This window comes from Dendropsophus ebraccatus, chromosome 8 (genome assembly GCF_027789765.1).
Source record: "Dendropsophus ebraccatus isolate aDenEbr1 chromosome 8, aDenEbr1.pat, whole genome shotgun sequence".
Classification (NCBI taxonomy): Eukaryota; Metazoa; Chordata; class Amphibia; order Anura; family Hylidae; genus Dendropsophus; species Dendropsophus ebraccatus.
The window spans coordinates 92,229,656-92,244,492 of NC_091461.1; the positions used below are offsets into that span (position 1 = coordinate 92,229,656).

Sequence of the window (14,837 nt, forward strand, 5' to 3'; positions counted from 1 at the left end):
CTGGCCGTCATTAAATGGTAAATAATGGCTATTTCGAAACAACATTTTTGTTTTAAAATAACGGATGTTATTTGCCATTAAATGACGGCCAGCCACTCAATTTCAACAGTGTTAGAACATACCATTTCAGTGTTTTCAATCTAATCCAGATTCTGGTTGCAAAAATACTGTGGGAACATAGTCTAAGGGTGCCTTCACACGTACCGTATCGCTGCGTATTTATCGCACAAAACTCGCATGAAAGTACCTGCGTTTTTTGTGGTGTTAAACTCGTCTGGGAAAATCATGTGCAAATCAAAACTCGCATGTAAAAATCGCACCAAACTCGCATGTAGTAATACACATACATTGACTTGATAGCAATCAGTATCACTGTGGATTTATGTGCGAGAAACTCGCAGCGATACGGTACGTGTGAAAGCACCCTTAAAGGGGAAAAAGAAAACATGTTCCCATAAAAACAGTATTGATATTGCTTTGATATGTTTGATATGAGGGAACCCATCACTATGAAAATGCTTCTTAAGCTGATGGCATCATGTTATAGAGCAGAAGAAGCTGAGAAGATTGATATATATCTCTTTATGGGAAAAGATTCAGTATAACGTAATTTATTGATTGAAATCTCTGATGTTTCTATGTTAAGGAGTCCAGTCCATTTTCTGACACCGCCCACTGGACTCCTTATCACAGAGATAAGGGATTTCAACATAATACAAGTTATGCTGAATCTTTTCCCACAAACCTATATATCAATCTGCTCAGCTCCTTCTGCTCTATAACATGATGGCAATTAGATAGCATTGTCTTGGTGACAGGTTCTTTTTAACAATAAAACCATTTAGATCATTCTATACAGTGACCACTGTTAAAAGTGCTGCATTTTAGTTACCACACCTCTTAAAAACATTGATTATAAGGGCCAGTTCACAGTGCAGAATCAGCGCTGATTTTCTGCCTGGAACACTTTCCTCGCTGATTCCTCAGTGTGAACTGGCCCTAAAGCAGTCAGTAGGTTGTGTGTCTGCTATGTTGACAGGAAAGCAAAAAAGTTATATGAAAATGCTATCACCAACAGGATCCAGTTTAGTGTGTCTTTACAACACAGATGTAGCAGAGTTGAATGTGGTGTGAAAGAGTAAGCTCTGCTCATTCATACCACAGCTCTAAAGAAAAAAAATCTTGTCACATCTCAAACCAAAGGGAAAGTTAAACATATAGGGGCAGCAGCTGTCACTGCATAGAGCAGTACAGTCAGTAACAAAGGCAGTATCAATGCGGACTCATATACTTCTGAACCCCGCCATTGTAAAGCCTGATAATAAAACCCTGAACTCCCTCATCACATTGGCTGTTATAGTTTTCTGGTTAGTGAATCAGTCATGGATGATAACCTTGCCTGCCCCTTCTTACCTTCAGCTCAGACTTAATCGCTATAATTGAAGTAAAGTCGGAGGTCAGCACATCCAATTAAATCTTTGTCTTTATTTTTCAATCGATTAAAAAATATATATGAGGCAGATACAAAAAATAGGAAAAATACAGCTAACGTGTTTCTGGCTGTAAGCCCTTAATCATAGATGATCATGCGTCCTTATTTAAAATGTCTCCTCTAAATTTATTGTTTCGTATTTCATGTTGGATACTGATGACCGATCTAGTTATTCACTGTATCAGAACCAGCCACACGTGGAGCTTTGAAGCTTCTCCTTTCTTGTCTTGCCCATTAAGGATATGTTCCCACTGCGTAAGTTTTTGAATAATCACGGCGGTTGTAACAACACGGCTCTGGACGCACGATCCATTGTGAGTAGTGGGGAATTCGGATGCAGGCACCTACATCCGAATTCGGCGGCAGTAAAGATAATCCAGCCCGTACTGCAGTACTGGCCGTTCCTTGACCTGGCCGGTGTCTTACAATGTGTGAACATGGCCTAAGAATGCAAGATGCTGTAAAGGTCCAAGAGGCTAATATTGTCAGTCATAGTGAGACAAATGTTACACTTTGGGGTTGATTTTCAGCATCAACTACCATTAAATAATTCATGGGTGCTTTTGACATAAAATGCAAAAATTTCATCATAGTTGAAAACTTTCTTCATTGAAACCGGGGTGAAAGAATGAGGTGCAATTTACTAAAAAAAAGTTTTAGACAGTGCAAGTTGACTTCAATGTGTCAGACATATCCTATAGAGGCTCATGCAGCTGGATAAAAGTGGCTTTTCTATATCCTGTCTAGTCTAAAATTACTGTTGGGTTTTACCTTACACCATTAGCTTCTTTTAGGCAACGGTAATGCACCAGAATTCTGGCAGACGGCATGTCGTTTTAGGACACTCCTTGGCAAAGCACATTTTCCTGTTCTTTTTAGCACATACAGCACAAGTAATGTCTCAGTAAATGTAGGTCGGTGCTTATTTTTTTTTTTTTTTAAATCACAGTACTAAATGTGATTTTTTTTTTTGTCCACCATTCATTAGAGCTGCCTTTACGATTGATAAGTGTAATGTATAGTAATAGTACTAATATGACTACTGCAAGGAAAGTTTCTAAACAATAGTACGTGTACTGCCTATTGTGTAAGGTTGTAGATACATTGAGAAATCACCTTAAAGAAGTCTGGCTAAAATTTTTATTAAAGTATTGTATTGTCCCCCAAAAGAAATCACCAATATGCACTTATTACGGGAAATGCCCATAAAATGCTTTTTTCCCTGCACTTACTACTGCATCAAGGTTTCACTTCCTGGATAACATGGTGATGTCACGACCCAACCAGAGCTGTGGCTGCTGGCAGAGAGACACAGGTCACTGAACATCGCTCTGCCATCATCCTCTCCAGCAGCCACAGCCCGCACAGCTCTGGGAGTCGGGGCAGGACATGACAATTTTATCCAGGAAGTAAAGCATTGATGCAGTAGTAAGTGTAAAGGCAGATAAATATTTTATTTACTTTTTCTTGGAGGCGAGGTGACAATTTTTTATTTTTGTACAATCTACATCACATGGTCCATATCTCCAACAGAAAGGTAAGCAGCATTGGATGGCTCTCAGCCATACAGTGACTTCAGAAATGGGGCAGGTTAGCTGCAGACACTATAAAAGGTTTTCCCTCCCATGTTTTTAATCTTCAATAAATGTGATTTTTTTTTTTTTATCTACAACAGAGCCACTAACATCCATTAGGATCAGTATGTGTAGATTGTGCAGTTATAAACTCACCTCTTCACTTACTACTACAGCAACATAAGAGCATCCATATAAAAAAAAAAAGCTTAACACATCTGGTTTTGTATAAATTTATAATCATCCCTAACAAACACATACTGTAACATTACTTTCATATGCAGCAATAAAATTCCACCTTCTTAGAAGATATTGAATGATTGAAGCAGACACAGCTTGGATACTTCTGATACAAGTCACACATTTTTCATATGAGACCAAGCTTTGTAAAGTAGCACAAGATGTTGTTCTTTATACTTTCATATTATAGGCTCTCAAGCCATAGCCCTCCTAAAGCATTTAGTACACAAACTACAATGCAAGTTTTAGTGAGTAGTTACCTATAAAAAAAACACAAGCTGTTGCTGCAGACAACATCTATAAAATTAGAGCAGAAGTGCCTATTTACATGCAGATATGTACAAATGCTAAAAGCAAAAAAAGTTTAAATAATTTCTGGATGTAGGAACATAAAAAAATAAAATACATAAAAATTTAAAATGGGGGAAAGGTTCCGATGAGCAGATAGAGGGTCCTGAGATTCCAGCTAGCCGCAAGGAGTCAAGTTTTGTAATATATAGATAATCTGAAGTAGTGGTTATAAGGACATGAGAAAGTCTTTGACCTAAATAGTAGGAAAGAAAAAGTAAATAAGTTACAGTAATCTGAAAGTAGTGTGGATTTCTATTCTGAGCCAGTAGAGCATCACATGTCCAGAAGGCTTCTATTGTAAATAACTTTTTTTTACACAATGACTACTGTGCTTAGTCATGAAATTATTAATTTTTTTTTTGCAGAAATCTATAGTGCAGGAGATTTTAAGAAACTTTGTAATTGGGTTTATTAGGCAAATATGCCATTATCTGCATTCAAAAAGCCTTTTCCCAGCCCCCCCCCCCCTCCTCTGTCATCCACTGCTCAGAATCAGGAAATCTCAGACGCATCCTGTCTGTTTTATGAAGAGGGGAGGGGGGAAAGAGACAGGAGAAATGTCAGCAACAGAACAAAGGATTACACAGTGGGGGAGCTATTCAGAGGTCAGTGGTGACTGTCAGAGGAGAGAGGACAGAGGGTAATGTAGCTTAATTAACTCTTTGTTGTCCCGTTTTGGTGCCTCTACTTTCTCTTTCCATAGGAGAACAATGAAGACAGGGGGAGAGCTTCAAACTGCTTTTTCATGATAAAAATTCATTTTTCGGCTAATAAACCCAATTACAAAGTAAATCACCTCGACTATTGATTTTTGGGTGGGCTGCTGACAAATTCACAGCGGGATGTACATCCTGCTGCGAGTTAGTCTGCCCATAGAGTTTACTGGGCAGGGATCCACAGCGAGAAATCCGCTACATGTGAACGTAGTCTTTATCACCATTCTGCCCCCTTCCCTATGTCTCTCCCCACCCTATGGGCATCATGGGCAGGGAGCAATGCCAAAAATGAGTTGCAGACAAAATTACCTAGAAGCTTTATGGCAATGTGTGATAGACAGGTTATATTTATATATTGAAAACCATTTTAATACACCCCACATCCCCTTAAGGCTAACTAGCCAGGAAAAATACAGAAGTTAAGGCCTGCTGCACTTAAGAGAAAACCCAAACTGCCCTTAAAAATAAAAACTGTAGCCAGAAAACTTACTGTGGGTATTGCAATTTATCCCTGCCCCCCCCCCCCCCCCCCCCCCCCATCAAGACTGACATCTGAGTAGGGATGCACGATGCACCGAAAAATCGATTCTACTATCGATTTTCGGTTTGATACCAGGATTTCCTGGTATTCGATACTTTATAAGCCGCTCTGCTGCGCGGCTTATCATAAAGTACACAGCAGAAGACATGGCAGGCAGTGAGCTGAGTGCCTGCCATGTGCTCTGCGTGGCCCCCCTGGTGTCACCTCCTCTGTCCACCCGCCCTCCCTCCGCTCCCGGCGGCGCTAACTTCCAATAGCCGGCACACAGCGATCGTATGTGCCGGCTATTTAACTGTATAGATGCCGCTGTCACACTGACAGCGGCATTATCCCCCTCTCCTAACCTGCTCCCTATGTAGCTAGGGTCGGCTACTGTGTGTAGCAGACCCCCGCTACTAACGACTGCGGCCGGCAGTCATTTACCCTTTAGTGAAAGGGTCAGAGCAGGGTCGGGGGCTGCAGAGGGACAGTGGCCGGCGCTTCCTGAAGAGGAGAGCGGAGCATAAGGCTGAGGGCGGGGAGGAGATGCGGCCACTACATCTGGCTGCACAGCACTGTAAGGTGGGGGCCACAGGACTGTGAGGGGGCAGCAGGCCGGGGCCGACAAGACACTCCCGGGGCAGACATCAGCTATGTGAGAGGTGAAGAGGGGGTCGGCCTAGCTCTCACTGGGAAGGGGGGGGGGGGGTCTGCAGCCTGCAGTTTGCCTTGCTGCCCAAATCTAGGTCACCCTGCTGGGTCAGTGGTCACCATGCCCTGACCGCAGGAATACAGTTTCCATCATCCCCAATAGCTGGTGTGTGTGTTACATGACTACAGCTCCCATCATCCCCCCTGATAACTGGTGTGTTACATGACTACAGCTCCCATCATCCCCCCTGATAGCTGGTGTGTGTTACATGACTACAGCTCCCATCATCCCCCTGATAACTGGTGTGTTACATGACTACAGCTCCCATCATCCCCCCTGATAGCTGGTGTGTTACATGACTACAGCTCCCATCATCCCCGATAACTGGTGTGGGTGTGTGTTACATGACTACAGCTCCCATTATCCCCCCTGATAGCTGGTGTGTGTGTGAGTGTGTATGTGTTACATGACTACAGCTCCCATCATCCCCCTGATAACTGGTGTGTTACATGACTACAGCTCTCATCACCCTGACAGCTGGTGTGTGTTACATGACTACAACCCCCATCATTTCCCTGATAGATGAAGTGTTAGGCCTCTTTCACACTATCCGTGCCGCGACCCGGCACAGATTCCCCCCCTGCCACCCAGCCGCAGAGATGACAGGAGAGCCTGATGTGCTCTCCTGTCATTTCATCTACTACTCACCTACTCCCCGCACTGGCCGGCTACACGCGCTCCCTGGAAGTGGCCGGGACTACGCTGCCAGGAGAAGGTATCATAGTCCAGGCCACTTCTGGTGAAGATGAAGCCAGTCAGCGCAGGGAGTAGGTGAGTAGTAGATGAGATGACAGGAGAGCTGGGTGGCAGGGGGGGGGGGATCCGTGCCGCGATCCGCACTACGACATGTCCTATTTTTTCGCGGCACGGACCATGCGAATGGCCACATTCACTTTAATGGGCCGTAAAATTGTCCGTGGTTGCTGATCCGCAACCACGGACAATTTTACGGGACGTGTGAAAGAGCCCTTAATGTAATGTCCCTTAATGTAAATAATGTCAACTTTATTTTTAAAGTTAAAAAATTAGAGGAACATAAATTGGTTCGAACGGACCTGACAGTTGGAGGGGGGGCATTTCTAATATTGAGGTTTTTTTTTTTTTTAAATATAGTTTATTTAATTTGTAAGTATCGAATTGGTATCGAGCATTGAAAAAAAAAAAGTTGGTATTGGTATCGAACTCAAAATTCTGGTATCGTGACATCACTACATCTGACTGCAGCGTTAACCTAACACCATACACCAAATTTGCAGTTACATTGAGTACAGCCTTAAAGTGGTCTAAAAGTGAAGCTTCACAGACAGTTTTAAGCAGTTTTTTTTATGTTAATGTACTTACTTGATCAATTAATGCTTCTTGCTGGATCTTGTCATTTTTAAAGTCATCATTGACATCCAAGACCAGAATTGGTGTTTGTCTCAGGGACTCAAAGTCTAAGCTGGACCAAAAATCAACATAGTTAAACATCTTCTCACACTTTAATATAGATAATCTGACCCATTCCAGTAAAAGACTTACTGTATCGTTCTGTCGTACAGCCATTTCTCATGTTTATAATGCAGGCTTTCCAAGTATTCCATTTCGATTCCTTGTTCCTCCTCCCTGCCTCGGGAATGAAGTCTACCCATACATTTCTGAATAAAATGGACAGACCAATAAAATGACATGTTATAGTGATATGCTCCTAGGTTATAAGCCGGCTATAAATGTGTTTAATGGAGTAAAAGATTTCTCTGTACCTCTGGAGTTGCTCTGAGGTATATAATGCCATCCAGTTCTATTTCATTCTCAAACTGGCCAAGAAGCCACGTGTGCCAGTCCTGGTAGATGGCCCATTCTGTCTCATTGATGTCTCCAGATTCAAATAAGCTTGAGGCAAAGACATACCTTCATAGGAAATAATGAACAGTGTTAAACACCACTTCTTTTTTGGAACATCTCCTTACTGATGACAAACACAAAGTAAAGTGCTCACCGATCACTGTACACAGAACGCTCAAAGAACTGGACTGGATGCTCGGCTTCTTTTAGCTTAGGAGACACAGGTTTTAGCTGAGCTCTCACACGGCTTAAGCAAGCGTATGTCTGGAATGTGTAAGCCCATCGTTTTGGCTTGTCATACAGCATCTGGAGGAGGTTCCCACCACTTTTTTGTGACGTGGACAGCTCCTTAAAAAAAAAAAGTAATAATCAATTGAGAACATAGTTAATCTCACCAGTGACTGTTATATACAAAAAAGCCACCCCATTTATATGTAGTGTGTTACAGGCAAAGATGAGCATCATGCCCAAGACACTGCAGAAAGTCACATACAAGTACATATCGAAAGAGACCACCAAGGTCTGTGATGGCTGCAGAGTCATGTGCATGATGTATGGGACGTTATTGCAGTTATTTCCACTAGGAAAGATTTCAGTGGTCATGAGTTTTTTAAAATGCCTGTTAATGTGTCAGCAAGTTATGTAAACTGTCTGTATCACATAGAAAAGGTTATTACCTCATGCTCATCCTCCGTAGTCTGCACGTTACACCATTTGGCAATAGGTTCGGGAACAACCTCCCATTCATCGTTGGCCTTTTCAAGAATTCTGACGAATGTTGATTTGCCAGCAGCTGCAAATACAATGTTAAACTATTAAGAAAATTGCAAATTCATATAGTAAACCGCTACACCTATATCAAACACAAGACCTACATTGTACACATTATGCATTACACCAAAAAGGTGATGCTAGCCCAGACTAAGGGCTTATTCTCATGTTCTGTAATCCACGGAGGTTACGGAGTGCGAGGCTGCGCAGTGGACTCGCCATCATCACGGATACGGCCTCTGTGGATTAGAGCATGAGTGTAAGCCCTAAGGATAACACATCTTTTAGTGTGACTGTTCTAATAAAGGGGTATAAGGCTAGGTCAACGTGTGTTGGAGCTCCACTACAACTTCCGTTTATTTTTTGTCTGGTCCAATCCTGCTCAGTAAATGCACACCGGGCACAAACCTAATTAACACTATAGGATCTTTAGATCCATTGTTGAACAGAATTTCCTTCTCTATTGGGTAGAACCCAACAGAGGCTCAGTATCTCTAACGAGGCTGAAGTTGGTTTCTTATTCGGCCAGTTTCTTATTCGGGGCTGAAGTTGGTTTCTTATTCGGCAGTTTCTTATTCAGAGGATTTTTCTTTTTCCTGTTTTAGCTATTATTCTTACAGAAAATGTATAATATTCATACCCTACCGTAAGTGAGGGGCCCTGAGAGGACTGGTGATAAAAATGGCAAAAAAGATCCCACGGTTGGCATAAAAATGGGCATGAAAGTAAAACCACAAAATTATTATTTAAAAATAAAATTGACTTTGGGCCACTGATCTCACACTGATAATACACAGAGAGGGATGCCCCGCATCATACCCAAGAGAGTCCAGCCTGGCCCAAAGTGGTTCTGGGTATAAAAACTGGCATCAAAGTGGGCACATAGGCATTTTTCATGATTTGAATAAGTAACAGGTATTTTCAAAGGGTTAAATGAGTTTGGGCCACTGATCTCACACTGATAATACACAGAGAGGGGGGACCCCGCATCACATCCAAGAGAGTCCAGCCTGGCCCAAAGTGGTTCTGGGTATAAAAACTGGCATCAAAGTGGGCAGATTGGCATTTTTCCCAATTTGAATAAGTAACAGGTATTTTCAAAGGGTTAAATGAGTTTGGGCCACTGATCTCACACTGATATTACACAGAGAGGGATGCCCCGCATCACATCCAACAGAGTCCAGCCTGGCCCAAAGTGGTTCTGGGTATAAAAACTGGCATCAAAGTGGGCACATAGCCATTTTTCATGATTTGAATAAGTAACAGCTGTTTTCAAAGGGTTAAATGAGTTTGGGCCACGGATCTCACACTGATAATACACAGAGAGGGATCCCCCGCATCATACCCAAGAGAGTCCAGCCTGGCCCAAAGTGGTTCTGGGTATAAAAACTGGCATCAAAGTTGGCAGATTGGCATTTTTTCCTAATTTGAATAAGTAACAGCTGTTTTCAAAGGGTTAAATGAGTTTGGGCCACTGATCTCACACTGATAATACACAGAGAGGGATGCCCCGCATCCCAACCAAGAGAGTCCAGCCTGGCCCAAAGTGGTTCTGGGTATAAAAACTGGCATCAAAGTGGGCACATAGCCATTTTTCATGATTTGAACAGCTATTTTCAAAGGGTTCAGTGAGTTTGGGCCACTGATCTCACACTAGGTTCACACAGATAGGCATGCCCCGCATTACATCCAAGAGAGTCCAGCCTGGCCCAAAGTGGTTCTGGGTATAAAAACTGGCATCAAAGTTGGCAGATTGGCATTTTTCCCAATTTGAATAAGTAACAGGTATTTTCAAAGGGTTAAATGAGTTTGGGCCACTGATCTCACACTGATATTACACAGAGAGGGATGCCCCGCATCACATCCAAGAGAGTCCAGCCTGGCTTAAAGTGGTTCTGGGTATAAAAACTGGCATCAAAGTGGGCAGATTGGCATTTTTTCCTAATTTGAATAAGTAACAGCTGTTTTCAAAGGGTTAAATGAGTTTGGGCCACTGATCTCACACTGATAATACACAGAGAGGGATGCCCCGCATCACATCCAAGAGAGTCCAGCCTGGCCCAAAGTGGTTCTGGGTATAAAAACTGGCATCAAAGTGGGCACATAGCCATTTTTCATGATTTGAATAAGTAACAGCTATTTTCAAAGGGTTAAATGAGTTTGGGCCACTGATCTCACACTGATAATACACAGAGAGGGATGCCCCGCATCACACTGATAATACACAGAGAGGGATCCCCCGCATCACACTGATAATACACAGAGAGGGATGCCCTGTGGGTCCTTACCAGACTTTGGAGCAAATGCCAAACTTTACTGAAACGGTAATGAGGATTAAGGTAAAACACACCTTTATCCATGGTGTTTTTGGTGCAATAAGGAGCTATCAGCAGTTTAGATTAATCTAACTGGCTGACAGTTCCCCTTTAATAATGGTCATTATTTGCCCTTATTTTTACTTTGTTTAAACATAGCCTAAAGGGTTATCCTGGAAAAATTGAAAAAAAAAAAGAACGAAAATTAACCCTTAACTAAAGAACTTATATATTCCTTGTTGGCTTTACTCGGAGATTGCTGGTCCAGTCACATGATGCAACCTTTCTTACAGTGATGTCCTACTTCCTTTCATCTTCTTGGGTATGGTGACGTCAGCACTTGGGGGCAAAGCCATCTCTCGTACCCAGAACGGCCTTCCTACACGTGCGCAGTGCGATCATTAGTATTGCAGCATGCATCTGCTAATCCCACTGGGTACAGGGACATCAATGCTCCCGTAATCAGGTTCTGCTGGCTACAAGGGCGGTCTTACTGGCTACAAAGGGGTCCTATATGGCTACAAGGGGACCCTGACATTGCAGGCAACACATAGGACAAATATATTTCAATGGCCCTGTTCACACATCTGTACAAGTGTTCAGGTCCACGTCCCGCGCTACAAAAAAATAAAGGATAGATTATAGTGCGGACTTGCATTTGCGGCACGAATCATTGTCTTCTACATAGTGCTCCGTAAACTGCGTAGCACTGTTACTGCACATTCATAGTGCGGTCCACCATTACAGGTCCGTATTCACTGGCTGAACTATGGATGTGTGAATGAGGCCTAACATAGCCTAAAGCAGACCTGTCAGCAGAAAACATTGCTGCAGGTATTGTTATTATAGAAATGTATTCAGGGTTAGCCGAGAAATGTTTAATAAGAAGAGATGGGACAGCGAATTCTGGGATCCTGTTATGCTGACAAATGCCTCCTGAGTACTTTAGCCCTGTTTGCTTAAAGGGGTAGTGCGGCGCTAAACATTTATTCACAAAAATGTTATTATGTTAACATTTATTCACAAAATACCCAGAACCACTTTGGGCCAGGCTGGACTCTCTTGGGTATGATGCGGGGCATCCCTCTCTGTGTATTATCAGTGTGAGATCAGTGGCCCAAACTCATTTAACTCTTTGAAAACAGCTGTTACTTATTCAAATTAGGAAAAAATTCCAATCTGCCCACTTTGATGCCAGTTTTTATACCCAGAACCACTTTGGGCCAGGCTGGACTCTCTTGGATGTAATGCAGGGCATGCCTATCTGTGTGTACGTAGTGTGAGATCAGTGGCCCAAACTCATTTAACCCTTTGAAAATAGCTGTTACTTATTCAAATCATGAAAAATGGCTCTGTGCCCACTTTGATGCCAGTTTTTATACCCAGAACCACTTTGGGCCAGGCTGGACTCTCTTGGGTATGATGCGGGGCATCCCTCTCTGTGTATTATCAGTGTGAGATCAGTGGCCCAAACTCATTTAACCCTTTGAAAACAGCTGTTACTTATTCAAATTAGGAAAAAATGCCAATCTGCCCACTTTGATGCCAGTTTTTATACCCAGAACCACTTTGGGCCAGGCTGGACTCTCTTGGATGTGATGCTGGGCATCCCTCTCTGTGTATTATCAGTGTGAGATCAGTGGCCCAAACGCATTTAACTCTTTGAAAATAGCTGTTACTTATTCAAATCATGAAAAATGGCTATGTGCCCACTTTGATGCCAGTTTTTACACCCAGAACCACTTTGGGCCAGGCTGGACTCTCTTGGATGTGATGCGGGGCATGCCTATCTGTGTGTATGTATTGTGAGATCAGTGGCCCAAACTCATTTAACCCTTTGAAAACAGCTGTTACTTATTCAAATTAGGAAAAAATGCCAATCTGCCCACTTTGATGCCAGTTTTTATACCCAGAACCACTTTGGGCCAGGCTGGACTCTCTTGGATGTGATGCGGGGCATGCCTCTCTGTGTGTACGTAGTGTGAGATCAGTGGCCCAAACTCATTTAACCCTTTGAAAATAGCTGTTACTTATTCAAATCATGAAAAATGGCTATGTGCCCACTTTGATGCCAGTTTTTATACCCAGAACCACTTTGGGCCAGGCTGGACTCTGTTGGATGTGATGCGGGGCATCCCTCTCTGTGTATTATCAATGTGAGATCAGTGGCCCAAACTCATTTAACCCTTTGAAATTACCTGTTACTTATTCAAATTGGGAAAAATGCCAATCTGCCAACTTTGATGCCAGTTTTTATACCCAGAACCACTTTGGGCCAGGCTGGACTCTCTTGGATGTAATGCGGGGCATGCCTATCTGTGTGTACCTAGTGTGAGATCAGTGGCCCAAACTCATTTAACCCTTTGAAAATAGCTGTTACTTATTCAAATCATGAAAAATGGCTCTGTGCCCACTTTGATGCCAGTTTTTATACCCAGAACCACTTTGGGCCAGGCTGGACTCTCTTGGGTATGATGCGGGGCATCCCTCTCTGTGTATTATCAGTGTGAGATCAGTGGCCCAAACTCATTTAACCCTTTGAAAATACCTGTTACTTATTCAAATTAGGAAAAAATGCCAATCTGCCCACTTTGATGCCAGTTTTTATACCCAGAACCACTTTGGGCCAGGCTGGACTCTCTTGGATGTGATGCTGGGCATCCCTCTCTGTGTATTATCAGTGTGAGATCAGTGGCCCAAACGCATTTAACCCTTTGAAAATAGCTGTTACTTATTCAAATCATGAAAAATGGCTATGTGCCCACTTTGATGCCAGTTTTTACACCCAGAACCACTTTGGGCCAGGCTGGACTCTCTTGGATGTGATGCGGGGCATGCCTATCTGTGTGTATGTATTGTGAGATCAGTGGCCCAAACTCATTTAACCCTTTGAAAACAGCTGTTACTTATTCAAATTAGGAAAAAATGCCAATCTGCCCACTTTGATGCCAGTTTTTATACCCAGAACCACTTTGGGCCAGGCTGGACTCTCTTGGGTATGATGTGGGGCATCCCTCTCTGTGTATTATCAGTGTGAGATCAGTGGCCCAAAGTCAATTTTATTTTTAAATAATAATTTTGTGGTTTTACTTTCATGCCCATTTTTATGCCAACCGTGGGATCTTTTTTGCCATTTTTATCACCAGTCCTCTCAGGGCCCCTCACTTACGGTAGGGTATGAATATTATACATTTTCTGTAAGAATAATAGCTAAAACAGGAAAAAGAAAAATCCTCTGAATAAGAAACTGCCGAATAAGAAACCAACTTCAGCCCCGAATAAGAAACTGGCCGAATAAGAAACCAACTTCAGCCTCGTGTATCTCTACTAATAAAACAAAAAAAAAAAAAAAAAAAAAACACAGTATACAGTTAAACCATTAAATACTGTTAGGGGGAATTCAAACAAAATTCAATAAGAATAGATAATTAGATATATTATGTGTGTGATCTATATACTGTATACATTTGATTCTGGGCTGCATTACCGCGGCTGAACACATGGTGGCGCTGCCGCACTTATTCCGTGTAGCTGGAAAACCCGCCAGATTTCACCTGCTGAAAAGCTCCAATAAAATTTAAAGTGCGGAGATGGCGGGAGGACGATCCCTCAGCATCAGCTTCTATCAGTCCTATTCTCCGGGACTATGGGCCCCAACCTGCCACTGGACAGCTGCTCCAAATGCATGATGGGAGTTGTAGTTTATCCACAGCTTGAGGAACATTGCTATATTGTACAGAATATAAGGCGTACCTAATCGGCAGAAAGCTGCAGGATTTCAGGCTGGCTGATGCGCCAATCTAGTGGCACTACACGAAATATCTTTCAATTCCCTTTAAAAAAACAAATGTCGCACTCACCAATGTTGCCCTCTATAGAAAGCTTCTTGCTGCGCTTCTGGAAGCTGAGATCCAGGCTGGGGCTGTAGCAGGTCCTCTTCGGTGGAGTGGCCATGGCCGGCAGGTGCGCACTACAACGGGCGGTGTACGGAGCAAAGGCGCAAAAACTACTGTGTGAAGAACGGGCAGCTGTATATAAGGTTCCGACACCCCGGCCAATCAGAGCGTAGTAGACAAGCTATTAACCAATCAAAAGAAAGCAGGCCGGACCACAGCAACCAATCAGCGTAAGCGGGGCGGGGCCAAAAAGCGCGCCGCGGGGACATTCGAAGCGCAAATGTGTCGTGAAAGAGCGGAATCGTGAGAGCGCGGGAGAGAGGGTGACAGCTGAGGGCGGGAGACACGGAGCCCGCGGCCGTAGTAACCTCATAATAATAGGCTGGAATGCCCCTTCAACTCTTATATTCCCCATGAGCTTCCATG

General features: G+C 43.0%; 1 protein-coding gene across 1 annotated transcript; it reads right to left on the reverse strand.

Moving 5' to 3' along the window:
• Positions 1-3,285: 3,285 nt before the first annotated feature.
• LOC138799612 (deoxycytidine kinase 2-like) lies at positions 3,286-14,568 on the reverse strand. The gene is made up of 7 exons (XM_069981057.1): positions 14,376-14,568; positions 8,107-8,222; positions 7,584-7,777; positions 7,348-7,495; positions 7,127-7,242; positions 6,947-7,046; positions 3,286-3,850 (listed from the first exon to the last, which is right to left on the reverse strand). The coding sequence occupies exons 1-7, from the start codon at positions 14,467-14,469 to the stop codon at positions 3,824-3,826; spliced, it is 795 nt and encodes a 264-aa protein (XP_069837158.1). The 5' UTR covers positions 14,470-14,568; the 3' UTR covers positions 3,286-3,823.
• Between the last annotated feature and the right edge of the window lie 269 nt (positions 14,569-14,837).